The sequence below is a fragment of the Rhinopithecus bieti genome, unplaced genomic scaffold (assembly GCF_001698545.2).
Source record: "Rhinopithecus bieti isolate Rb0 unplaced genomic scaffold, ASM169854v2 scaffold_76570, whole genome shotgun sequence".
In the NCBI taxonomy this organism is placed as follows: domain Eukaryota; kingdom Metazoa; phylum Chordata; class Mammalia; order Primates; family Cercopithecidae; genus Rhinopithecus; species Rhinopithecus bieti.
Genome location: NW_016828782.1, coordinates 122,632 through 150,017, shown reverse-complemented (window position 1 = coordinate 150,017; position 27,386 = coordinate 122,632). Strand labels below are relative to the sequence as shown.

Genomic DNA, 27,386 nt, shown 5'->3' with positions numbered 1-27,386 from the left:
AATTTTCTTCAAAATAATGATGAGGGGGTGCAGAAGGGTAATGATGAACCTCTCCTTCCTTTGCTGCTTTAGCTTTAGCTGGTAAATAAACATGCTCTGTAACCTCTTCTGTTACTTCACTATACTCTCCTTCCTCCTCCTTATTAGTGTGAAAAAGTTCCAAGGTGGAACGAACCAGACCCCATACCTGTCCCATTGTTACCCTGATGCTTCCGAGCTCCCCTTCTTACTCACCACAGGGATTGCTTTAAGAGTACTCAGGTGTCCTCCAGGTAGTTTTCCATTCCAACCATCGCTCCAGCGACCTTTCGACCTGGATTCGAGCCCCCATGAATGGACGCCACTTGCCGAGACCAGCTCGGTCAGGGAGACCCTAACCCAGTGGCGCTAGAGGAATTAAAGACACACACACAGAAATATAGAGGTGTGAAGTGGGAAATCAGGGATCTCACAGCCTTCAGAGCTGAGAGCCCTGAACAGAGATTTACCCACATATTTATTAACAGCAAACAAGTCATTAGCATTGTTTCTATAGATATTAAATTAACTAAAAGTATCCCTTATGGGAAACGAAGGGATGGGCCAAATTAAATGACTAGGTTGGGCTAGTTAACTGCAGCAGGAACACGCCCTTAAGACGCAGATGCTCATGCTATTGTTTGTGGCTTAAGAATGCCTTTAAGCGGTTTTCCGCCTTGGGCAGGCCAGGTATTCCTTGCCCTCATTCCCATAAACCCACAACCTTCCAGCTTGGGCATTAGGGCTATTATGAACATGACACAGTGCTACAGAGATTTTGTTTATGGCCAGTGTTTGGGGCCAGTTTATGGTCGGATTTTGGGGGGCTTGTTCCCAACACATGCATATAATGTGTAATGATCAAGTCAGTGTATTTGGGGTATCCATACCTTGAGTATTTATTATTTCTGTGTTGGTAACATCTCAAGTCCTTTCTTCTAGATACTTTGAAATATACAATATATTGTCCATTGTTGGATGAATAGTTTGCAAATATTTTTCACAGAATTGGAAAAAATAATCCTAAAGTTTGTATGAAAGCAAAAAAGAGCCCAAATAGCTAAAACAATGCTTAGCAAAAAGACCAAAGCTTCAGGCATCACCTCCTAACTTCAAAATATATTACAAGGCTGTAGTAACCAAAACAGCATGGTGTTGGTATGAAAACAGACACATAGGCCAATGGAAAAGAATAAAGAACCCAGAAATAAAGCCATGTAAGTAAATAAATAAAGCCAACAGATTTTTGACAAAGGCACCAACAGCATACAGTGGGGAAAGGAAACCCTTTTCAATAAATGGTGCTGGGAAAGCTCAATAAGCATATGCAGAAGAATGAAATGATTTTTATATCTCTCACCATATACAAAAATCAAATCAAGATAATTAAAGACTTAAACATAAGACCTGAAACTATAAAATAACTGGAGAAAAATCTAGGGAAAACTCTTCAGGACATTGGTCTGGGCAAAGATTTTATGGCTGAGACCTCAAAAGTATAGGCAACAAAAACAATAGACAAATGGGACCATACTAAATTTAAAAGCTTCTGCACAAAAAAGGAAGCAATAAACAGTGAAGAGACAACTTGTTGAATGGAAGAAAATAAAGCAATCTTTTCATGTTTTCAAGTGCTACTTTAATCAATCCCATCAGTACGGTGGGTGGCACTGTGAGGACAGGGTGAACCTTAGGGTTATTTTTTAATTTATTTTTATTTCTGTTTTTTGAGACAAGTCACCCAGGTGGGAGTGCAGTGGGGCAATCATGGCTTACTGCAGCTTCAACCTCCTAGGTAGGTTCAAGCAATCCTCCCACTTCAGCCTCCTGAGTAGCTGGGAGCATAGGCACAAGACACCATGCCCAGCTAATTAAAAACATTTTTAGAGACAGGGCCTCCCTATGTTGCCCAGGCTGGTCTCGAACTCCTGGGCTCAAGCGATCCCTCCACCTAGGCCTCCCAAAGTGCTGTGATTACAGGCATGAGCTACTGTGCCTGGCCCAAATCTTTGGGCTAGATGTTGAGTCTCAGTGACAAATAATTGCTTGACATCACTCTCTTGTGTAGACATCATTGCTGCCAAAGACTTTTTGCCTCCTAAAATGCCTTAATTATAGCCTGATTAGGTCTGACCACTATAAAGTCTGCTGCACTTTGGGTGCATGATTTCCTGTGCTACATAGAGCTCTGCTGTTCAACAGGCTCATAAAGAACCCTCCTGGACAGCTTCTCAGGCCCAGGTTTCTGCTCTGCTGTGCTTTATTATCTCCTGGGGTGGATACCCACCTACCTGTTCTCAAGTTGTTTCCTCAGACCCAGAGTTTGGCAGTGCTTTCCTGGCAGAACAGTCAACCTTCCTGTTGCCTCAAACCAGGTAGGGGACTCAGAAACGCCAGAGGCCACCCCTTGCAGAGGAGCATAAACCTACCCTTGAAAAGCAGACTGTTTCACCTCTCTCATACCAATAAGTGAATGATGGGATATGCATCAAGGGGAAGAGTGCTGAGAGAATCCTCTCAGGAATTGAACTGAAAAGGAAACCAACAAGCGTTGAGCTTGTTTTCCAAAGGATAGGATCCCTTTTTGGGGGGAGTCATCCCAGAGCTGGAAAAGATGTCAGAACTATGAGAGAAGGTGAGCAAGAGAGTGAGTTAATGATCAAGTATTTTGACCATGGGTTCAGATGGACATAGGCAGAACTACCTTAGACCACACTCCAGCTTTAATCTCTTGCTTAAATGTTGCTTTATACTCCTTTCAGAAAGTTTCTATTTTTCAGTTAATTTTGGGGTACATAATAGGTGTTTATGGGTTACCTGAGATGTTTTGATACAGGCATGCAATGTGAAATAATCACATCATGGAGAATGGGGTAGCTATCCTTTCAAGCATTTACCCTTTGAGTTACAAATAATGCAATTACACTATTTTAATTATTTTAACATTTACAATGAAGTTACTGTTTACTATAGTCACCCTGTTGTAGAAGGATGGTTACCAGAGGCTGTGAAGGGTAATCTTTCTTATTTTTCTTATTTGCAAAGGGGAGTTTGAAAACCAAAACTCAGTTGAATGTCAGGGAGTCAGTTGAAATATACGAACACTATATACCCACCACAATATAAGGCCGTGGCCCAGGCTGCAATTTTCATGAAACGAAAAGTGCTCAGCAATCAAGCTGAAGCTAACACAAAAGAATTTCCATAGTTGAGACCCTACAGATCCCACAGGGGAGAGGAACAAGTAGCACCTAATTGAGAGTTCCCTACTCAATATAGCTCTCATCAGGTGGTCAGCAATTGAAGTGTAATTTCAACAATAACCACCCTGTGAGGTAGGTGTTATTATTCTTACCATTAAACAAATAAGGAAACAGGTTTCAGAGAGGTGAAGTGACTTGCCCAAGGTCACACTGCCACTAAATGGCAGAACCAGGATTTGAACTAGTGCGTCGCACATAGTACAATTTCAGTTAATGCGTATTGGAATGCATACATCAATGAAAGATCTGTGGGACAATAAAAATCCAAATTTTTACTTGTTTTGTGTGTTTCTGACATTTTATAACAGAATGTTTTAAATTTACAGAAAAACTGAATTTTACATTAAACACTTAAATATACCCATCACCTAGATTCTACTAATCTATTCCTGCTATACTTGTTTCATATCTACTCGTGTATTGATTTTCTCTATTCACTCATCTATATTATTTTCTGATACATTTCCAAGTAAATTGAGGACATCAGTACAGGTCCCCCTAAAATTTCAGCATGTGTATTATTTACTAGAGTTCAATGTTTGTTTACACGTGTTCTTTTCCTTTAAAGGTAAAATTTACAGACAGTGAAATACAAAATCTGACGTGTACCATTGGGTGAGTTTTGACATCCCATGCACTTGTGTATCCAAAATTTCTATTAATGTATAGAACACTACCATCACCCCAGAAATTTCCCTCATGTGTGTTGGTTTTAACCATGCTGTGTAACTTCCTTCCCTGAACCAGCATCTCTGTTGGTGGTTAGAAGGCAATGATTCTAACCGGGAGACTGTGTTGAGATCTCTTTTCTTTCCTTGACTGATGCTTTGGGAGAAAACCAGGTGGCATACAATAAGATTTGGTCCTCAGTGCCCTTCAGTTTGATAAGTTTCACCTGGAAGCATTTCTTTTCCTTTTAAGCAAATGCTTGTGAAAGGTTGCCCATTGATTGCAGCAGTTTGTCGGCTTAAACTGACGTGAAACAATGATTATTTGTTGTAATTTATTTTAATTTAATGTTACTAAGGTATAAGGGCTAGCATTAAGTGGTGGTTCTTTTCAGCAGGGACTCTTTCATCTGTGTTTGTTTAAAAGTAAAAATAAGTCTGGTAAACATAAAATGTTTCTGGCTTGGTCCTCAGAGTGAGCTCTAGTCAGTTCCTTGAGACTTAGATCAAGGCTAAGGGCAAAAATAGTCACAGAATACTCAAAGGAGTGTGTGTGCCTGAGTAGGATTTGGATGAAAAGCCCAAAGGGCCTTTGGCTTATTTGAAAGAAGCTTATCAAAGCAGACAGGCTGATTTACCTTTGAAACCCAGGCTTCAAGGAATTGGGTATGTAGTAAGATTCAGACTATTCCATGACCCAGGGATTGTGAGATACTTTTATTTGATTTTATATGTGTATACATTTTAAAATAATTTCAACTTTTAGATTCAGGAGGTACGTGTGCAGGTTTGTTACGTGGGTGTATTTCATGATGCTGAGGTTCAGGGTACAAATGATCCCGTCACCTAGGTACTAAGCATAGTATCCAATAGTTAGTTTTTCAACCCTCGTCCCTCTCCCTCTCCCTTCTGGTAGTCCCCAGTGTTTATTACTGCCATTTTTATGTCCATGAGTACCCATTATTTAGCTCCCACTTATAAGTGAGAATATGTGGTATTTGGTTTTCTGTTCCTGTGTTAATTTGCTTAGGATAATGACTTCCAGCTGCATCCATGTTGCTACAAAGGACATGATCTCATTCTTTTTATGGCTGCGTAGTATTCCATGGTATATATTTACCACATTTTCTTTATCTGATCCACCATTGATGGGCACTTAGGTGGTTTCCATGTCTTAGCTATTGTGAATAGTGCTGCAATGAACATACAAGTGTGTCTTTTTGGTAGATCAATTTATTCTCATGTTTGGATACTCAGTAGTAGGATTTCTGGGTCAAATGGTAGTTTTAAGTTGTTTGAGAAATCGGTGAGAGTTATTATAGGTTAAATTAGCAGAGATACTGATGGGCTAGTGCCTGCCCCTACCAAACATGCCTGTGACTTTGATTCTTTTGGTTAATATTGTTGTTGCTTGTTGGCAATGTGAACATCACATTGCTTTCTTTCTTGGGATTTTGGGGGCCAGGGCAAAAGCTTGGCTCATTGTGAGGGATAGAAAGTTGGGGAGAATCTAAATGTTTGAGATGACCAGCAAGCTTCTCGTTGCTTCTTTCTTTTCAAGTGTCCCAGTTACCCTGTTACAGATCCTGGAATGTAACAAATAAGAGATTCTGAGTGCTGAAAGAGACTAAATTGGACCTCTGGCTGCCTCTCTTTCCTCCATCCCCAACCCCGCTGGAAGGACCACACAGAAATAGCAAAGAGAGAAGAGCCACTCCAAAGAAGGAAATTCCATAACCTTCATTGACTGACCACTCAGTCTAATATTTATCTATTTTGCCTGGCAGGAAGTTCTTCCTCCTTGCTAATATCAGTCCCTCTCATTGCAATGTCAGTTTCTTTTCCTTTGCTCTGCTTTCAATCAAAATTGAGAACAGCTGGTCCTTCCCTCTAAATTTTTTTATGTGCTTAGAAGTCATATTAAACCATTCTTCCTGGGTCCAGGTTTAACCATCCTTGGAGCTCCTTTATCCTTCCTGCATGTATCTGACTTGCCAACCATTTAATCATTTTGCCATAGGAAAGCAGCTTAGGCAGCTTGGGCGAACAGTGCAGCAAAGCCTAAAGCTTTATGGCTTGTGCTAATGGGCGTGCTAAATGTTTAGTAAAGACTATTTTTGAGCACACAATTGTGAACACTTTAAAGTGGACTGTACATGGAACCCATTTCCTCTCCTGGCTCCCCCAACAGGGCCTCCCCTTAGCAGCTGAAATGAGTTAGTGGCAATCAGCGCAAAGTAGGAATCCTGTGGTTTCTGCCCTTCCCTCCTGCCGCTTCTATGGCAGCTAGTCTCTTAAAATGAGCATTCTCTCTAGAATAGCCAGTAAATGTGACATTGGAATCAGTTGGACAAAGGGTCTAGGAGTCACTTTAGCTAAATAGCGGGAGGTGCTAGTGCTGAAGCACCACTGGAGGTTTTAGGAGAGGTCGAGGGGACAGGGTTGAACAGCGATTGATGAAAGAGTTTGGACCCAGAATATTTGTTATCCACAGAACGGTTCTACCTCAGAGTTGTACATGCCTTTTTTGCAAGTTTGTAGAGGACGTTTCTGGCCTTTGTTCACTTGGCCTTTGTCCACTGTCTCAACTATGCGAAAGTGATGCCAGAAATCTGTGGCAGAATCCCAGTTTCAGGGCCAGTTGGGTTCCTAAAAGAGAGGAGGGTAACTTGCCATGCATGGGATTCTTCTGTCAGGCAGGCTACCTGCCTTTGATGGGATATGTTCTTCAATTACTCAAGTGATTTGGGAGGGCTGCTGCCTTAAGTTGGCCTGCAGGGTGGGGCCAGGGCCCATGTTAGGGTGAATTGGATATATCTGATGGCACTGCAGAAAAAAGGGATATTGTCCTGTTCTCCTGACTGTTGGCTTCTTTGTTTTAATCAAACCTTAAAAGCTCTTCTCTTTATAAACACCAGCCAGGCAGTTTGTCTCAGCAAAGCTACAGGAGCACTTAATATATGCAGCCATAAAGAAGAAGGAAGAGAAAGAGACAGAAAAAAAACCCTTTGGCATTTGTATGAGAGTGTCATTGAAGGCTTCATCACAGATCCACTCAAGAGTTAGAAACTGAAATTGTCTTGGGGTAGGGGTGGGGAGAGCAGTTTGATTGAAGCATTAGCTGCCTTGGCCCTGAGCCAAGGCAAATTGCCAGAGAACCATTAAACTGTGTAATTCCATATAACTCACAGCAGCCATAGGTAATCTGAATCAGACCTGACAAAACTTCACTATCACTTATTGTCCATTAGCACTGAATGCACGCTACAGATATTAAACTTTTTAAAGCCATATCATGGTGGTCATATTTTCTAAATCCCAATCAGAAAACCTGGCTTGACAAAGGATTTATTTTCTGACTTGTGAATTTGTTTATATGAAAAGCCTCACAAAAGGTATAATCACTAACTCACAGAGGTATAAAATACTAAACCCACTGAACAAATGGTATTTAAGGAAGGAACTATAGTCGTATGAAACTGGGTCAGGGCAAACTCTCATTTGGATATTGATGAGGGTTCCCCCCACCCCACACATACTTTCTAGGGGTCTGAGGGCACTGGTTAACGAAGCACTAAATCAAATTAGAATCTGGTTTATGCCCATCATCTGGATTTGCTCTTAAATTTTTCAGGGATGGTGAACTGAAAGAGCCTGTTGTAATGTCTGTACACACGAAGGTGGAGTCGATGTTACTTTGAATTCCCAGATGCTGGGAGTAGTTAAATATCCCACTGTTCATGGTCTGTTTGTGAGGGCTTGTGTGTGTTTTAAATTAACTTCCTAAGGCAGAGAAGGTTAAAAACTGAGGAGAATCATATCTGGATACAAGTTATTATTGCCATACACCTCAGTTTCCTTAAAGGCTCCATTCCTTCCACTAAATTGAGAATCTAACATCCACCTTGGGGCACCTCATGACAAATAGGATATTTAGCTCAAAGGATAATTATTCTGGAATATTCTGAGCCAATAATAATAATGCTTTTTACAAAATTTAAAGTGTCTCTTTAGCAAGAACTCTTTGTATTGCTAGTTAACGATAATGAATAGCAATATACCCATGAAAACAAAAAGGTTTTGTCACAACCTTGCAGAAGAAAGTATCTTAAACCTAATAGATGCTCTATCCCGGGCAAGTAATATAATATCCCTGAACCTCAGTTATATGAAAAACAAAGTTAAAATATTATTACTTCTCCAGAATCAGTCAAATGAATAAGGTGATATCCTGAGATCCCTTTTCATTCTAATTTCAACAAATATTTATTGAGCAACTACAATGTGTTCAATACAGACATTTATTTTCCTAGGTGACAGTGATAGAGCTGTATAAAGGCGTTGACTATCTCCCACACTATAATGTATCTTGACATCCAGTAAACATACATAGAAATAAATGAGATCATGAAAGATGGTGGTAAATTCTATGAAGACAATAAAACAGGTAATGTGATAGAGAGTGATGAGATGTGGGTAGAGAAGAGAGGGAACATTCTTTATGTGGGTGGTCAGGAAAGGTCTCTCTGAGAGGCAAGATCTGAGCTGACACCTCAATGATAAAAGGAGCTATGCAGGATCTAGAAGAAGAATGTTCTCAACAGATGGAACAGTAAGTACGAAGATCTTGAGACAGAGATGGGCTTGACCTCTCTAAAGAACAGAAAGTTTGATATGACGTGTGTGTGTGTGAGTGTGTGTAGAGGATAAGAGGTTATGGGAAATAAGGTCAAAAAGGCATGCATGGCCAGATCATGTAGAGCTTCTGATCTGTTGCTATTTACATTGTAAAAATCATTCTTTGGTCTGTCTGATTTAATTAATGAATGTTCGTACCAGATGTTAATGACACAAGGGCTTGAAGTTTGCCCATAGGAGACCCAAGGAGAGGGTCTGGGTGTGGAGTAGGGGGGCAGAAGGGGAAGATGAAGTAGAGAAGGCGAGCTCAAATGCCTGGGTGGCAGGGCAGGGAGAGGTGGGAGTGGAAAAGAGAATGTGTAGGGAGGGTTGGAAAAAGTTTGAGGAAGGAGGAGAAGCACCAGAGTGACCTTGGCTGTGAGGAACACCCTCAGTGCCAAGGTTGTGGAGTCTGCTATCAGAAGGGGTCAACCTTTATAGGAGAAGGGGCAGGAATGTACTCTTGTTTAAAGTTAGAAAAGTGACAATGAGCAGGAACTGAAGCTAAAAATCTGGTCCTCTCTTTTATCCAGCCTTAACTTAAAGAGCAGGTCTGATACCAGAGAGAATGGCGTTCACATTGCTTGCCTTATTGATTTTCCAGGTCTTGAACTCAAATGCCTGTCACTTCCTCCTTCATTTTCTTCTCAACCTAATCCTGTCACTGCAAAAGGAAATAATCTCTGATGCAAGAGTCCCTTCCCGCCACTAACACATAAGCAATTGAGTGCATTTTTTTCTCTTTTTTTTCAGTTGTGAAAACTCAGTTTTGTTTTATGTTATTTGGCACATTTTGTTGAGCAGGAAAGAGATGGTGTGTCATTTCTCAGTCATGATGTGAACAGGACAGTAGCTTGGAACAGACTGTGTGATGGCTGACTTATTCCCAGATTTGCAGGACTATGTGAAAGCAGCAGCAAGTGTGCTGATTTAATATAAAGTGGGATCTATCCTAGGCTCAGTAAAGGATGTTATTATTATTGCTTTTGCAACATACATGTATGCCTTGGTAGGTTATTTATTTGGGAGCTGTTTGCTTGGTAGCAGTTATTCACAATGATAAGAGGAAGTTAAATTTCTTTTCTCCTCCTTCACCTCCCACTGGTCAGAGGTCTAAGTGGAGACCAGAGATTAAAATTACTGCCAAGGAAAGGGGGCCTGGGCAGGGTCAAACAATGTCCTGGGAGTGGCATGCAGGTGCCCACCTCCGGGAAATAGAAAGCAAACCTCCTCTCCCTTCGTCCACATCTGCTGGAGGGTATACAGGCTCCTAGTAAGCTGGACAAGTGGTTTCCAGGCAGCAAAGCAGGCCTAGTAGTTTCCAGAGGCAGCCTTTTGTCCCTACCCTGAAGGGTGTTTAGTCCCTGGGTCCTTTTCCAGTCAGAAATGACTAATGTTGGGTACGTGTACTCTTTAGAAACTGTCTTTGGCTTTTTGCATAATGGATTATAAATAAATGGCTTCAGGGAACCAGCAATGAGTTATTGAGTGAACCTGGCTTTGGGATGGTTCAGATTCCAGATAGTTAATCACATCCTCTTGGGCTGGAAGACTGTATCTAACTCATTCACATTCAGTAGGGAAGTTAAAAGGCATTTTGATCAACTTGAAAATAGTTTTCACATCAACAATGACTTGATACTGAAGAAATAAAGATTATATTAATCCAAGTAGAATTATTCCCATCACTCACTAGCAATCTGGTGGAATTGAACACACCTCTTGTTTTAATTTGGGCATTTCTTACAAGTATTAATGCATAATTTGAAAATGACAATGAATTGATATGTCATCTTTACAGTGTTTTTATATTAGGCGGTAGGTAAAAGACCGTTGGTCTTTCCAGCTTCCTAAGGCTCGCTAGATTTGTACACAGTGCTCTCTTAATGCTGGAGGACATTATGGACTTTCTGGTTTGTCCTAGACTGTTTTAATGCTATACAAGGGAAAACTCTGTTGCTGACAACTGCTTCTGGAAGTCCGGAGCAAATTCACTTGCACTCTACCATATTCTTTCCTCCAGTTTGTTCCACTCGGGTTCTCCCTGAACTCTCTCCACCACATCAGCTTTGCAAGGTTCTCTGATCATTTGTATCACTGAAAGTCATACCTTATTAGACAGTCAAGAAACATAGGCAATCTAACAAAGAGACTGAATTAGTTCATTCTCACATTGCTATAAACATACTACCTGAGACTGGGTAATTTATAAACAAAAAAGGTTTAATTGACTCACAGTTCCACATGGCTGGCTCAGGAGGCCTCAGGAAATTTACAATCATGGCAGAAGGTGAAGTGGAAGCAAGGCACATCTTACATGGCATCAGGTGAGAGAGAGAGAGAGAGAGCGAGGAAGTGCCACACTTAAAACCATCAGCTCTCGTGAGAATTCCCTCACTATCACAAGAACAGCATTGGGGAAACCACCCCCATAATCTAAGCACCTCCCACCAGGTCACTCCCTCCACATGTGGGGATTACAATTCAATATGAGATTTGGGTGGGAACACAGAGCCTAACCATATCAGGGACAGTAATGGTGCCTGAGGAAAGGCTAGTTGCCTGTGTGGCAATGGCCTGATGAAGTTCAGCTTCTAGGAGTGGGTGTCATGAACTCTGGGGACCATAAGAAAAAAAACATATCTGAGATTGACAAGAGGAGTAGCAGTAGATGTCTCCAACATTGGATGAGGAATTGATTCTATTTTTATAATATGTCAATACAAAATTGGCTGGAGATTAAAATGGAATCAAATCATTAAGACTTTTCACCTTTACCTGTCAACTGGTAAAATAGTGTTGGTCTTTATTTTCATTTTTTACTGAAATCCTCTACCTTCTAAGAGGTAGGGAGGATGAACACTATCTCAAAGCAGACAGGAACAATGGGCAGATTCATAGATTATAGCCCTATTGTGAAGGCTAACGTTTTAAGAGAAATGTTTTGCCTTGATTAAAACTGTGAGTATGTGAAAATGATGCTGGAGTCTTGGTGCCTACCTCAGAAATATAAGCTGAATAGTCTAGAGGACTTTATTCTTTTAATTCTTTCTTAAATTAAGGAATAATTTACATATAGTAAAATGTACAAATCTTAATGAATGTTTAGTTATGTATATTCCCATATGATCTGCAGCTACATAAATATGTAGAACATTTCTAGCACCCCCCCAAAAATTATGCTTATGGGCCTTTACAATCAGTAGTACAGAGTTAACCATTTTTTCAAATTATCACCTCTCTTCTTTACCTTCATATAAAATGAAATCATACAGTATGTATTTTTTTGTCTGATCTCTTTCATGCAATGTAATCTTTTTGACATTCATTTTATTACTTTTTTATTGTTGTATAGCATGTCATTTTTTGTATGTGTATGTTTTGAAGGACATTTGGGTTGTTCCTACTTTCTGTCTATTATTAATAAAGCTGCTGTGAACAATCAAATCTTTTTATGGACACGTGCACTTACTTCTCTTGGGGGTCTCTAGGTATGGAATTGCTGGATCTGAGAGTAGACATACAGATTTCCAAAATGGTTTACATTTTTATACTCCTGCCAGCAATGTAGAGAGATCAAATTGCTGTACATTCTCACCAATACTTAAGTCTTTTTAATTTTAGCCATTCTGGTGGATATGTAGTGACCTTTTACTATAATTTTAAATCACATTTCCCTAATGAAGAATTATATTGAGCACCTTTTCAGATGCTTATTGGGTATTTGGCTGTCTTTTGTAGTGAAGTGCTTGTTCAAGCCTTGCCAACTGTTAACTGGCTGTTTGCCTTTTTCTTATTGATTTGTAGTTCTTTAATATTCTGGATATAAGTCATTTGTCAGATAATATGTATTATGAATATTTTCCCAGTCTGTGGCTTGTCTTTTCCCTTTTTTAGTGCTGAAGTTTTTTTTTTTTTATTTTGATGAACTCCAATGTATCACTCTTTCCTTTATGATTACTACCTTTTGTATCCTGCTCAAAAAATCTTTGCCCACCTCAAGGTCACAAAGATATGCCCCATGTTTTTCTCTAAAAGCCTTATGATTTTAGTCCTCTCATTAGGTCTGTAATCCAGCTAACATTTTAGTAAAATGTACATCAGTAAAATGTTTTGAGTATGTGTCTCCAGTATACACAATTTTATTTACGGATGATCTAATTTATTACCACCAATATTAAATATTAATAAAGCTTGATTTTCAAATTTTTTAGATATATAAACAGAAGTTCCAGTGGATCATCTTGTACACAGCCTGGGATATATGTACCCCACTCTGAACACTATTGTTCTATACCACCAAAGACTAACATTTGTGACAAACACTGATAGCATTAATGTCAGAAGAACACTTCAGTGTAAACAAATGGCTAGAGTTGACAGAGCCCCAGTGAGCATATCTGCTAGCAATGTAAGAAACCCTCAGTTTACTCTTGTGCTGTCATGTTTGTCTCCGCTTACTGGGCTTATAGAGACAGCAGGACGATCTGACTTGGTAGGAGCAAAGACAAATTTGCCTTTGGTTGCTGACACAGGGGACAGTGCTCTTGAGTCTTCTTCCCCTGTCCTCATCACCAAATTCCTAGAGCTGAGTTTGGCACTGGGCTGAGTTTTTGGCAAAGGTGCTTAGAATTTGACTGGAGCTAATCCCCAGGGAAATTTAATGATTTGGAGCTTAGACGGCCTTTGTTGTGAAGATTAGTAAACTAGATGGTGATTAAGCAGCTGGGGAGGAAGAAGCTGTCTGTTGGGCTAGGTCATGCTGTGGGGCACAGCATAGTTCCGTTGACTCAAGGTCAGGGGAGCCCTTGGGCCTGATTCACAGAGCTTTACACTCTGGGGCAGCTCCTTGTAGGATTTGGGCATCTGCTTATTAGCTGGTAGAGGTAAAGAATGGCTTCTCCCTTGGTGTCCACCTCTTCCCTCTGTCCACATATAGGGATTACTCCTTTGAATCAGGGCTACTTACATCTTTTTAATTGGTTATTGTTTTCCAATTCTCATTGAAAAGTTTTGTTGTCTGTTTTGCCTTTTGGAAAACTGGTGTAAAGTATGGAAGATGAAATTAGGAACAGAGTTTCTTGTTTTCTAATCTAGACTGCTTCAGAAATTTGAGAGCGGTTTTAAGGGAAGAAGTTGCTGAGAGAGACAAGTTAGGTGTTGAAAACCATGGCAAGAAGACTGCCAAGGTTTGAAAGCCTGTATCTCCCATGTCCAGGGAACCCTGATTAATTTCTCCTAGCATGATCAGATTCTAAGAGATACCAACAAGGAAAAAGAGGGTAGATTAGAAACAGACAGCCCCCAACCTGTGGTTTGCTTAAGATTTCAAACTAAGTTTCAGAATGAGCAAGGACTTTATTCATTCTTTGATACTCCTACTTCTTAATAGTTAAACTTCCCAAAGCCAGCTTAACCCTAGCTCTGTATTTTCTATTCTTTCTCAGAAAGGGCCAAATTCATGAACGGATGCCTAGAGTGTTACTAAAAACTTGAAAATCCTTCTAAGATGCTAAAAAGATATTCAGAGGGTATATTATTTCTTTAAACAACTGGACTACAGTATTCTGAGCAGACCTTTTCTATTTGCAAAACAAACAAAAAAACAAAACAAAAAACAAACACTTCAATTTAAACAATTATGTTGTTTGTCTTCTTTAGACGATAGACAAGCTGGTGGAGGTAGCAGTATGGGCTGGTAATTTGGCCAGAAGCTCTTGGACCAAGAGCTGACCAAGAAAGTTTCAGTTGATGCTCATTTTTTCCAATAAATTTCCTGTAGCAGGCAGAGGTATTCACAATCATGTCATTGATTTTTAATGCTGCTCTTACACTAACGTAATAGGTGTTCAGTACCCATCAGTTATTGTTGCAGATGGTGTTTCTCCTATGAATGCATTTTTAAATTATAAACCTGATTTAATACTTCTTTTCTTCCCTTTTTCTTCTCCTAAATTTATTCAAAAGACCCAAGCAAGTATCTCTTAGTATGATTAAATAAAAGCTACTAGGAAGCCAGCAAATGCTGTTAAGTCAATTGTTCTTTGCCTTTACTCTCAAGGGGCCAACTTGTCACTTTGTTGACAGCTATCAGAGCACTTCATGCTTCATTGAAGACCCATCAAAAATTTCCAAATTGCTAGCTCATTAGCACAAAATAGGGCTTCAGGAATCTCTTTCTCTCAGTGTCCTGACTGGGCCTTATTAAGTGTTCCAACCTTGGTGGACCACTCTGAAACAGTGGATAAAGACCAGGGGAATTGAGAGATGGATGTTAATTAGTCAATTTTGAAGGAGTGAAACATGGGTGAAGACAGAGTACAATGGGACAAAAGCTGAGATTATCTGTGTCAGCAGAAGGATAATGCATGACTTTGCTAACTGTTCACAGGTCACTGAATGTCAGAACTGAAAAGGCCCAGAGCTGTCAGAGCCCCAAGAGATCATCTAGTCAGGCCCTCTTACACATTTTACCAGTAAGAGAAGAGAGGCTGCAAGAAGGGAAAGGGACTTGTCCAAAGTCAATCAGCTCTTCCTAGCTTTCCAGGCACCACCTGGCTTTTGGTTATATGACCTCTATGTAATCAATTTTCAATTACTTGGGCCACTCACTGCTAGCCCAGCAATCACTTGGGTAATCCAAAATGACACATAAGTTAACCATCGTTTACACTGAGCTTTGTGATGTGTGTTTATACCGACATTCCAATGCATCTGGGTCTAATCTGAGAATTCACAACACTTCAACTGAAACAAGAAAGCCACCCTGAAGGTCTGATTCAGGAAGAGCTGGAAAGCTGACCAGCCTTACTGAATGGATAGCATCATATATTGTTATACAGTCCCTCAAACAGGGTATGTTAATTTCAACAAGTTTGTTGATTCACACCTTTCCAGGGCCCCAGCCAGAGTTAGGAGGAGGGTGGTGGGAAGGGGAAAACAAAACCTTTTGTAGAAGAATATACATATCATCTTTTCCCCCTCCAACCCTCTTCTCCCTTCCTCTCATTCATTTTTTCCTTCCTTCCTTTCCTTTTTTTATTGATAGAAACATGAACATCTGCTTTGTCTTCCATATAAACAAATATGTGACTGAGACATTGAACTGTAGAACTGGCTGTAAGGAGGCCAAACAATAAATAGAAGACATGCTAGATCTCAGAAATCTAGAGGTAGAGTGGGGAGGAGAAAGGCCAGTGAGCAGTAATTTAAAAAAGATCAAAAGTCTGGAAGAGTATGGAATCTATTGCACAGCTCAGTAAATACCCTGGGTCTGGAAAAGGGCTAGTGTGGGATATAGTTGAAGGGATCTTCAACCAGATGGAGTCTTACTTCCTGATCTGGACCCTTCTGAACTCTTGGATTATGCTGGCAACCCAAAATTTGCTGGGTTTTGTCTGAGCATCTTCAGACTTGTACTAAATTGGGATTATTTCACTTAACGTATCTCCTAAGGACGAGGATGCTGGTGACTGAGAAGGGGCATGGAACAGAAAAAAGGGGCATGAACAGTTGGCCTGATGCTGTAGTCCAAGAAACAGTCTGTGCAAGGACTCAGATAGTGGCAGCTGAAGGAGCAGTAAGGAATGCCAAATGCCTAAGCTTTTGCTACGGAAATAATTAAGCATTTTAGTTTAAAAGGTTTCTCCCTTTTATCTTGTGGCCTAGAATAAACAGAGATCTTACTGCTGTAACAGTGTTTAATCAACCAAAGATGGTACTTAATATCAATACATATTGAGGGGAAGACTTGCTATGGGTAACAGTAATATGGATAATTAAGTTGTATGAATTAAAACAATGGGTAGAGTGAATTAAGACTAATGTACATCAGCAGGGAAAATCTATTAGCATTCATTAGTTAGACTTCTGTTTGTGGTTCTTTGTTAGCCTCGGGAAACCCTTTCAAATGGCTGATCCCTGTTGAAAGTTCTGCCTGGTGCTAAGGGCCTTCTATGGATGCCAAAGGAATGAGTCATTCAAATAGAACTTCTGAAATTCAAGTACAGCACTTTCCTTTTCTCTCTCCCTCTCTTTTTTCTTGGCGGCAGGCAGCAGTGACTGTGAAGTAATAATGATAATGACAATGGAAATAAGAGTGTAATCCTGATTAATTTGCTGAGAGTTGTTCCCCATTTACCAATATTGGCTTGTTTGGTGTTGAATGTGGCCCGGGTACTGGAACAAAGGTATATATATTCAGTGTCACTTGGCTAACCTATGATTTGTCAGACAAAGGTTAATTTTTTAAAAAAAGTTGGGTTAGCAGCAATAAATATAATAACATTTTGTGATTTAACTCAGAAGTTCAATTTATTTGATGGAGTTTAAAAAATCCTGAACTTAAATTTTTTTCTGCACCCAGGAGGTCTCATCTGCAAAATTGCACATGAGCTGGCCAACCTAAAGCTCAACAATATTATAACTTCCATGGTGTGGGGATAGATTGAGGGGACATTATAAAAGACTGAGAGAAAGGCTGGAACAAGAGTAGAAGTGTAAAATACCTCCAGTGAATACCAGCCCTTAATTGCCCCATTTAGAATCTGCCATCCCCTAAGGACTATACAATTTAATTATCCTTACATTCCCTTTCTCTGGAAACAAACAAAACAACTCCTGATTACATCAGTGAGTTGGAGCCTTTTTTACCTGACCATCTCAGTTGATAAATAAGCTGTAGGCAGTAACCTGTCCCTGAGGCTAGAGATTAGGAGCCTTGTTCATTTTATATCTCTAGCATGTTGTCCTATGCATAATAGAAATGTGCTTAAATACTTAAGGAATGATTAATGGATGGGTGAGATGACTCCTTTCATGGATTATCATGGATGGAATTTATGTTCCAATAGGTAGAACTCACCTTCATGGTAAAATGAATGTATAAAATTAGCCATAAGCAAAGACCCCAGGGACATTCTGCTTTGCTTTGCTTTTGCCTGCCCCAGTGGCTATTATTTCTGCCTTTGCTTTCAATACCCCTCAGTCTGACAATCTTCTTCCTCAGATTGCCCTGGTTAATGGAAATTCTATAGGTTGTGTTGTAACAGTAAATACCCATATTTCCAGCTTTCTCTGAATGCTCACTGTGTGTCAGACACTAGAAGCACTGTGCTGGGCACATGTTGAAGAGACATAGATAAAGAAGCAGCTACATTGTACCTACTTGTATCTTTTGAATTTGCCATTCCACTCACAGAAAGTTGAGCTGGAAGCCACTTTCCTGGTCTTCAGAGTCAACCCCTTGTTATAATAATCAGAGCTCATATTAATTGAGGACTTACTGCTCTCGGATATTTACTATACTAACAACCCTGTGAGGTAGCTAGTCTTGTTATCTACATGTCACATAGGAGGGAATTGAGACACAGAGATCTTAAGTAACTTCCTAAGGATCACACAGCTAGGAAGTAGCAGAGCCAGGATTCAAACTTACGTTTGTCAGACTTCAAAGCCTGCCCAAAGATAGGAAAGAGCTTGCCAAAGGTCATTTTGCACTTTTGGTAGGCCATGCTGCTGCTTTAGCCACACGCTAGGGTTCCTTCTAAGCATCAGTTTCTTGTTTAGAAGTGCTAGTCTTCCTGGTTGGACTGCTGATTCCTCCAGGCAGGGATTGCATTATTTCCATGTTGCCTCCTTCCTCAAAGGTTTGCTCAAGCTTTGCCTTCAGTAAATAATGACCTGTGATCAGCTCCTGAGCTATTCCAAGGAGCTGCCTGGAGCCATTCCCCAGTACTACTTGTGGCTCCAGGGTTGGAAGAAACAAGTAGAATTTTGGGGAGAGAGTTGCCTCACTACCTGCTTTCTGTTTTGTTCTCTGCAACACAGATTGAAGATGGAGGCAAGGCAGCTTTGTCCCAGAAGATGAGGACTGGTGATGAGCTGGTGAATATCAATGGCACTCCATTATATGGCTCCCGCCAAGAGGCCCTCATTCTCATCAAAGGCTCCTTCCGGATTCTCAAGCTGATTGTCAGGAGGTAAGGTACAGGGAGAGTCTCTGTAAGAAGCAGAGGCCACTGAAACTTGGTTGGTAATAAAGCTCAATAGAGTCATGTCTATCAATATTATAAAGGAAAGATGTGTTTCACTTGAATAGAATTTTGCAGACAACTGAAGTAGAATAGCACAGGAGAAAGAGCCTTTGGTTCAAATCCTGGCACTGCCACATAGACACATAATCTTGAATAAATTTATTTGTCCTCTGCAAGACTGTTTCCTTATTTGCTATAAAGAGGACTAAATTACTCATTATATACCAAAGGGCTATCTAATCCAGTGTTTTTCCATCTCCTTCTTTATAANCCACTCTGAAACAGTGGATAAAGACCAGGGGAATTGAGAGATGGATGTTAATTAGTCAATTTTGAAGGAGTGAAACATGGGTGAAGACAGAGTACAATGGGACAAAAAGCTGAGATTATCTGTGTCAGCAGAAGGATAATGCATGACTTTGCTAACTGTTCACAGGTCACTGAATGTCAGAACTGAAAAGGCCCAGAGCTGTCAGAGCCCCAAGAGATCATCTAGTCAGGCCCTCTTACACATTTTACCAGTAAGAGAAGAGAGGCTGCAAGAAGGGAAAGGGACTTGTCCAAAGTCAATCAGCTCTTCCTAGCTTTCCAGGCACCACCTGGCTTTTGGTTATATGACCTCTATGTAATCAATTTTCAATTACTTGGGCCACTCACTGCTAGCCCAGCAATCACTTGGGTAATCCAAAATGACACATAAGTTAACCATCGTTTACACTGAGCTTTGTGATGTGTGTTTATACCGACATTCCAATGCATCTGGGTCTAATCTGAGAATTCACAACACTTCAACTGAAACAAGAAAGCCACCCTGAAGGTCTGATTCAGGAAGAGCTGGAAAGCTGACCAGCCTTACTGAATGGATAGCATCATATATTGTTATACAGTCCCTCAAACAGGGTATGTTAATTTCAACAAGTTTGTTGATTCACACCTTTCCAGGGCCCCAGCCAGAGTTAGGAGGAGGGTGGTGGGAAGGGGAAAACAAAACCTTTTGTAGAAGAATATACATATCATCTTTTCCCCCTCCAACCCTCTTCTCCCTTCCTCTCATTCATTTTTTCCTTCCTTCCTTTCCTTTTTTTATTGATAGAAACATGAACATCTGCTTTGTCTTCCATATAAACAAATATGTGACTGAGACATTGAACTGTAGAACTGGCTGTAAGGAGGCCAAACAATAAATAGAAGACATGCTAGATCTCAGAAATCTAGAGGTAGAGTGGGGAGGAGAAAGGCCAGTGAGCAGTAATTTAAAAAAGATCAAAAAGTCTGGAAGAGTATGGAATCTATTGCACAGCTCAGTAAATACCCTGGGTCTGGAAAAGGGCTAGTGTGGGATATAGTTGAAGGGATCTTCAACCAGATGGAGTCTTACTTCCTGATCTGGACCCTTCTGAACTCTTGGATTATGCTGGCAACCCAAAATTTGCTGGGTTTTTGTCTGAGCATCTTCAGACTTGTACTAAATTGGGATTATTTCACTTAACGTATCTCCTAAGGACGAGGATGCTGGTGACTGAGAAGGGGCATGGAACAGAAAAAAGGGGCATGAACAGTTGGCCTGATGCTGTAGTCCAAGAAACAGTCTGTGCAAGGACTCAGATAGTGGCAGCTGAAGGAGCAGTAAGGAATGCCAAATGCCTAAGCTTTTGCTACGGAAATAATTAAGCATTTTAGTTTAAAAGGTTTCTCCCTTTTATCTTGTGGCCTAGAATAAACAGAGATCTTACTGCTGTAACAGTGTTTAATCAACCAAAGATGGTACTTAATATCAATACATATTGAGGGGAAGACTTGCTATGGGTAACAGTAATATGGATAATTAAGTTGTATGAATTAAAAACAATGGGTAGAGTGAATTAAGACTAATGTACATCAGCAGGGAAAATCTATTAGCATTCATTAGTTAGACTTCTGTTTGTGGTTCTTTGTTAGCCTCGGGAAACCCTTTCAAATGGCTGATCCCTGTTGAAAGTTCTGCCTGGTGCTAAGGGCCTTCTATGGATGCCAAAGGAATGAGTCATTCAAATAGAACTTCTGAAATTCAAGTACAGCACTTTCCTTTTCTCTCTCCCTCTCTTTTTTCTTGGCGGCAGGCAGCAGTGACTGTGAAGTAATAATGATAATGACAATGGAAATAAGAGTGTAATCCTGATTAATTTGCTGAGAGTTGTTCCCCATTTACCAATATTGGCTTGTTTGGTGTTGAATGTGGCCCGGGTACTGGAACAAAGGTATATATATTCAGTGTCACTTGGCTAACCTATGATTTGTCAGACAAAGGTTAATTTTTTAAAAAAAGTTGGGTTAGCAGCAATAAATATAATAACATTTTGTGATTTAACTCAGAAGTTCAATTTATTTGATGGAGTTTAAAAAATCCTGAACTTAAATTTTTTTCTGCACCCAGGAGGTCTCATCTGCAAAATTGCACATGAGCTGGCCAACCTAAAGCTCAACAATATTATAACTTCCATGGTGTGGGGATAGATTGAGGGGACATTATAAAAGACTGAGAGAAAGGCTGGAACAAGAGTAGAAGTGTAAAAATACCTCCAGTGAATACCAGCCCTTAATTGCCCCATTTAGAATCTGCCATCCCCTAAGGACTATACAATTTAATTATCCTTACATTCCCTTTCTCTGGAAACAAACAAAAACAACTCCTGATTACATCAGTGAGTTGGAGCCTTTTTTACCTGACCATCTCAGTTGATAAATAAGCTGTAGGCAGTAACCTGTCCCTGAGGCTAGAGATTAGGAGCCTTGTTCATTTTTATATCTCTAGCATGTTGTCCTATGCATAATAGAAATGTGCTTAAATACTTAAGGAATGATTAATGGATGGGTGAGATGACTCCTTTCATGGATTATCATGGATGGAATTTATGTTCCAATAGGTAGAACTCACCTTCATGGTAAAATGAATGTATAAAATTAGCCATAAGCAAAGACCCCCAGGGACATTCTGCTTTGCTTTGCTTTTGCCTGCCCCAGTGGCTATTATTTCTGCCTTTGCTTTCAATACCCCTCAGTCTGACAATCTTCTTCCTCAGATTGCCCTGGTTAATGGAAATTCTATAGGTTGTGTTGTAACAGTAAATACCCATATTTCCAGCTTTCTCTGAATGCTCACTGTGTGTCAGACACTAGAAGCACTGTGCTGGGCACATGTTGAAGAGACATAGATAAAGAAGCAGCTACATTGTACCTACTTGTATCTTTTGAATTTGCCATTCCACTCACAGAAAGTTGAGCTGGAAGCCACTTTCCTGGTCTTCAGAGTCAACCCCCTTGTTATAATAATCAGAGCTCATATTAATTGAGGACTTACTGCTCTCGGATATTTACTATACTAACAACCCTGTGAGGTAGCTAGTCTTGTTATCTACATGTCACATAGGAGGGAATTGAGACACAGAGATCTTAAGTAACTTCCTAAGGATCACACAGCTAGGAAGTAGCAGAGCCAGGATTCAAACTTACGTTTGTCAGACTTCAAAGCCTGCCCAAAGATAGGAAAGAGCTTGCCAAAGGTCATTTTGCACTTTTTGGTAGGCCATGCTGCTGCTTTAGCCACACGCTAGGGTTCCTTCTAAGCATCAGTTTCTTGTTTAGAAGTGCTAGTCTTCCTGGTTGGACTGCTGATTCCTCCAGGCAGGGATTGCATTATTTCCATGTTGCCTCCTTCCTCAAAGGTTTGCTCAAGCTTTGCCTTCAGTAAATAATGACCTGTGATCAGCTCCTGAGCTATTCCAAGGAGCTGCCTGGAGCCATTCCCCAGTACTACTTGTGGCTCCAGGGTTGGAAGAAACAAGTAGAATTTTGGGGAGAGAGTTGCCTCACTACCTGCTTTCTGTTTTGTTCTCTGCAACACAGATTGAAGATGGAGGCAAGGCAGCTTTGTCCCAGAAGATGAGGACTGGTGATGAGCTGGTGAATATCAATGGCACTCCATTATATGGCTCCCGCCAAGAGGCCCTCATTCTCATCAAAGGCTCCTTCCGGATTCTCAAGCTGATTGTCAGGAGGTAAGGTACAGGGAGAGTCTCTGTAAGAAGCAGAGGCCACTGAAACTTGGTTGGTAATAAAGCTCAATAGAGTCATGTCTATCAATATTATAAAGGAAAGATGTGTTTCACTTGAATAGAATTTTGCAGACAACTGAAGTAGAATAGCACAGGAGAAAGAGCCTTTGGTTCAAATCCTGGCACTGCCACATAGACACATAATCTTGAATAAATTTATTTGTCCTCTGCAAGACTGTTTCCTTATTTGCTATAAAGAGGACTAAATTACTCATTATATACCAAAGGGCTATCTAATCCAGTGTTTTTCCATCTCCTTCTTTATAATACACTATCATTCCTGAACCACATATCAATGGAGACTTAAAGAGCCCCTACTACAGCCATGGAGGCTGTAGCAAACTCTTAGAAACCCTTTCTTTGAAGATTGCACAGTCTAGCAGGGGAGAAAAGATACACATGTGACTAAGTAGCTATATATTTTTAAAGAAGGCAATAAAGGCTTGTGTGTGATTATCAAATGGATTGTTCAGACAGAAATTGCTATTAGAGAAAGAGATCACTGCAGAAGGGATTGATAGGGTAAGACTTCATAGAGGAAGTAGAATTTAAGCTAAAGGGTGAGTATAATTTGAAAAATAAACCATCAGAAGAGGAAGGCATTGCAGGTAAGTGCAGTGGCATAAGCAGAAGGAAGGGAAGGACATATTTGGGCACAGTTATTCTGCTACCACCAAAAGCATCTGGTGAACTTTCCACGTGGCTTTTCTTTCATTTTGCTGCTGCATCTTTGCTTTGTATTATTGGAGCTCAGCCTTCTCCCTTTCTATTGTGTGTGTGTGTTTTTTTTCCTTTATCTTAAGTTTGCATCTTCCCACAATCTCACTTCTCCCTCTGGCTCCTGCCCCGTCTTTCTCCTTTTGTTCATACTCAGTCTCAAAGAAAGAGTCTATAGTCACTGTCCCAACTTCTCCACCTGCCATTTAGCTTTCTACTCTCTGCAGCCAGAATTTGACCCTCAGAACTCCACTGAAACTACTCTGTCAAAAGCTACAAATTATCACCTAATTGTCAAAGTCAATGGGTTATTTTTAGTATTCATCATATATGGCATTTAACATTATAGCTCTAGATTTTGCCTCCTACCTTCCTTTATGAAACTCAATACCAAAATCTCACACAGCAACTCAATAGCAAAAAAACAAACAAAACCCCCCAAATAATCCAACTTAAAATGGGCAAAGAACTGAATAGACATTTCTTAAAAGAAGACACAAAATGGCCAACAGGCATATGAACAAATGCTCAACATCACTAATCTTCAGGGAAATGAAAATAAAACCACAATGAGATATTATGTCACCCCAGTTAAAATGGTTTTATAAAACAAAACAAACAAATAAAAAAAAAAAAACAGATTCTGGTAAGGATGTGGGAAAATGGGGAATCCCGGTACACTGTTGGTAGGACTGTGAAATAGTACAGCCACCATAGAACAGTAAGGAGGTTTAGTAAAAAACTGAAAATAGAATTATCATATGACCTAGCAGTCCCCCTGCTGAGTACATATTCAAAAGAAAGGAAATCAGCATATAAAAGAGATATCTGCACCCCCATGTTTATTGCAGCACTATTCACAATAAACAAGACATGGAATCAACCTAATCCATCAGTAGATGAATGGATAAGGAAAATGGGGATTATATATACAATGGAATACTATCAGCCATAAAAAGAATGAAATCCTGACATTTACAGCAACACAAATGGAACTGGAGGTCATTAAATAAAATAAGGCAGGCCCAGAAAGGCAAATATTACATGTTCTCACTCATATGTAAAGGGTGAAAAGAGAGATCTCATGGAGATAGAGAGTAGACTGGTGGTTACTAGAGGCTGGGAAGTGGGGAGGTTGAAGAGAGGTTGATTGATGGGTATAAAAACACAGTTAGAAGGAATAAGATCTAGTGTTCAATAGTTTGGGTAGGGTAACTATAGTTAACAATCTATTGTATATTTCAGAATAACTGGTAGAGAAGAATTCATATGTTCTCAACATAAAGAAAAGATAAATATTTGAAGTGATGGATATCCCAATTTTCCAAATTTCATTATTACACATTATATGTATGTATCAGAATGATACATGTACCCCCAAAACATGTGTAACTATTATGTGTTAATTAAAAAAAAACCTTTTTTTTTTTGAAACGGAGTTTTGCTCTGTCGCCCAGGCTGGAGTGCAGTGGCGTGATCTCAGCTCACTGCAACCTCCACCTCCCAGGTTCAAGCATTTCCCCTGCCTCAACCTCCTGAGTAGCTGGATTACAGGCGTGTACCAACACACCTGGCTACTTTTTGTGTTTTTAGTAGAGACGGAGTTTCACTATGTTGGCCAGGCTGGTTGCAAACCTCAGACCTCAAGTAAACCAGCCTGCCTCAGCCTCCCAAAGTGCTGGGATTACAGGTATAAGGCACCGCACCCGGCCACACCTCTTACTTTCAAGATAATCAGTTTCCTTGTTCTTTTCCTACATCCCTGTCCATGTTTTAAAAACCAAGCTCTTTATTACCTGCTCTTCCTCTGACCATTCCTTAAATGTTGGTGTTCCCCATAGTTCCACCATTTTTAACTTAATATACCCTGGAAAATCTCACCCAGCCCTTTAGCTTCACCTTATTTTCTGTATCTCCTATGCTCTAGACCATATAACCAACTTCCTGTTGGACATTTATACTTAAATGTGTCAGAGGTATTGCAAACACAACATGCCCCTGCCTAACACATCATCATCTTCTCTCAAAATAACTATCTATGACCAGGACCACCATGTATGTACTCAGCCAACTAAGCCAGAAACACAGAAGCCATCTTTAATTCTTCCATTGTCCTCATGTTCTATATCTAAATGATTTATCCTGAAGAGAGAATATTTAAGGGGAAAGGCTTTGGACCTAGGAAGAATGAGGTTATATAGGATCCCCTTGACTTCTATTACCTGCTGGCACCTAAGATTAATCCATACATGCCCATGTACATGGATAGGAGGTGACATGTTAAGTAATGCCTTATATAATAGATACATTATCACTGATTAAATCTTGAATTGGTCAAGATTTAGGTCTTAAATAAGGCTTCTTGGAGGGGTAATTTGGTGAATTTGGAAGCGTTTTTGTTTTGGAGCTAGATATTCCCATGTTTGCAACTTCCTAGGTCTCTTATATGACAAATAATATTTCATATATAATGGCATTATTGCGATGATTAAATAAGATAATTTATGTAAAATGACTTTCACATAATGGGTTGTCAGTGAATTTCATTCCCATTTCTTTCCTTAGGGTCTAAAAGAAGCATAATTGGAATAACCAAACACTGTTAAATTGGGAGAGCATCAGAATGGTGGTGTGCTTTGCAGCCTAACCTGCAGAGAATGATGTGCTAAGGAATCATTAGGGGTGGCAATGATCTGAATAGGAAATAAAGGCCCTTGTGAGATGCTGGTTGTACAGAGACACCAGCACTTAGAGGGAGTGTGAACACTATCTAGAGTATCTTCTGAGTCAGTCACAAGAATGAGAGGGTTCAGGTGTTTCACCCACTCATCTTGACAGGGTGAGTTCCATGTCCTCTTTCCTTATACCATAGCAACATCTGCCACCATCAGTCACTTAGGAGTGGTTATAATTATGGGCTTGGACCAGCAGGGCCCTTTGGTTTTCATGGTGTGACAGGTCCTATGGCTCCCAGAACCTGTATTTTCTACCCTTTTAACCTCCCCATCTCAGCCCCTATTGGTGAAGGCTTTCAATGACATAATTTATTAGGTGATGCTGCCCTCTTGTGGAAAACTTAACCTTCACAGGGGGACTACCCTGGGCACGGTATAGAAAATTAATTCCCTCTCGTTTAGTCCAAATTTTCGTCAACTTTATGAAAGAGCTCTTAACATGTAAAAGAAGTGTGATTACCCTAAAATTTGTGAGTATTCAGCATAGTGTTTTATACAGGTAGAAAGACTTTGGTTTGAGTAACCAATCAGCTGACAAAGATCCAACACTTAGCTTTAGGTCTGGGCTTGAGTCCTTTTGGGATGAATATAAACAGAAGGAACTTTAGAATATGGCCAGTTCTGAAAAGCCAACCCAGCTCTTCCTCCTATATTGCTGTCTAGATAATGGTCAGCTAAGTCAGAAATGTAGGTGTCACCCTCAACTCCTCTCTCACCCCACCCAACTTCCAATCCAATTCATTCCAAGTCTTGATGTTTTTAACCTGCTAAAGACCTCTTGGTTGCCTTTGTCTTAATCCAGCCACTCATGATTTCTCACCTGCACTATTCTAAGAGCCTTCCCACTGGCTTCTCAGCTTTCAGTCTCACCTTTTCCTAATCAATCCATTCTGCAAATAGGTATTTGAACATGTCACTTCTCTATTAGGAAAAAAAAAATCAGGAACAATGACCACGCAATCATGTTGATCCCAAGATGTTCATTTTATATTGATTGATGATACAAACCGTATTGAAGATATTATATTTATGAACCATTTTTTTGCAAAAAACATGGCATCCAAATACATAAAGAAAAAAACTGTCAACTATACAAAAAGTGATAGAAACATCTGTATGGGAGGCTTTAACATAATTTAATTGACAATAAAGTAGACTAAAATAAAGTACTTAGAAGATATGA

At 40.0% G+C, this 27,386-nt stretch overlaps 1 protein-coding gene across 1 annotated transcript in view; it reads left to right on the top strand.

The window, feature by feature from the left end:
• The window catches only part of SHROOM4 (shroom family member 4), a 244,637-nt gene that overhangs the window by 114,283 nt on the left and 102,968 nt on the right, over positions 1 to 27,386 (top strand). Inside the window, 1 exon segment of the mRNA XM_017864612.1 lies at positions 18,455 to 18,606. Within this exon segment, the coding sequence (XP_017720101.1) occupies positions 18,455 to 18,606 (152 nt within the window).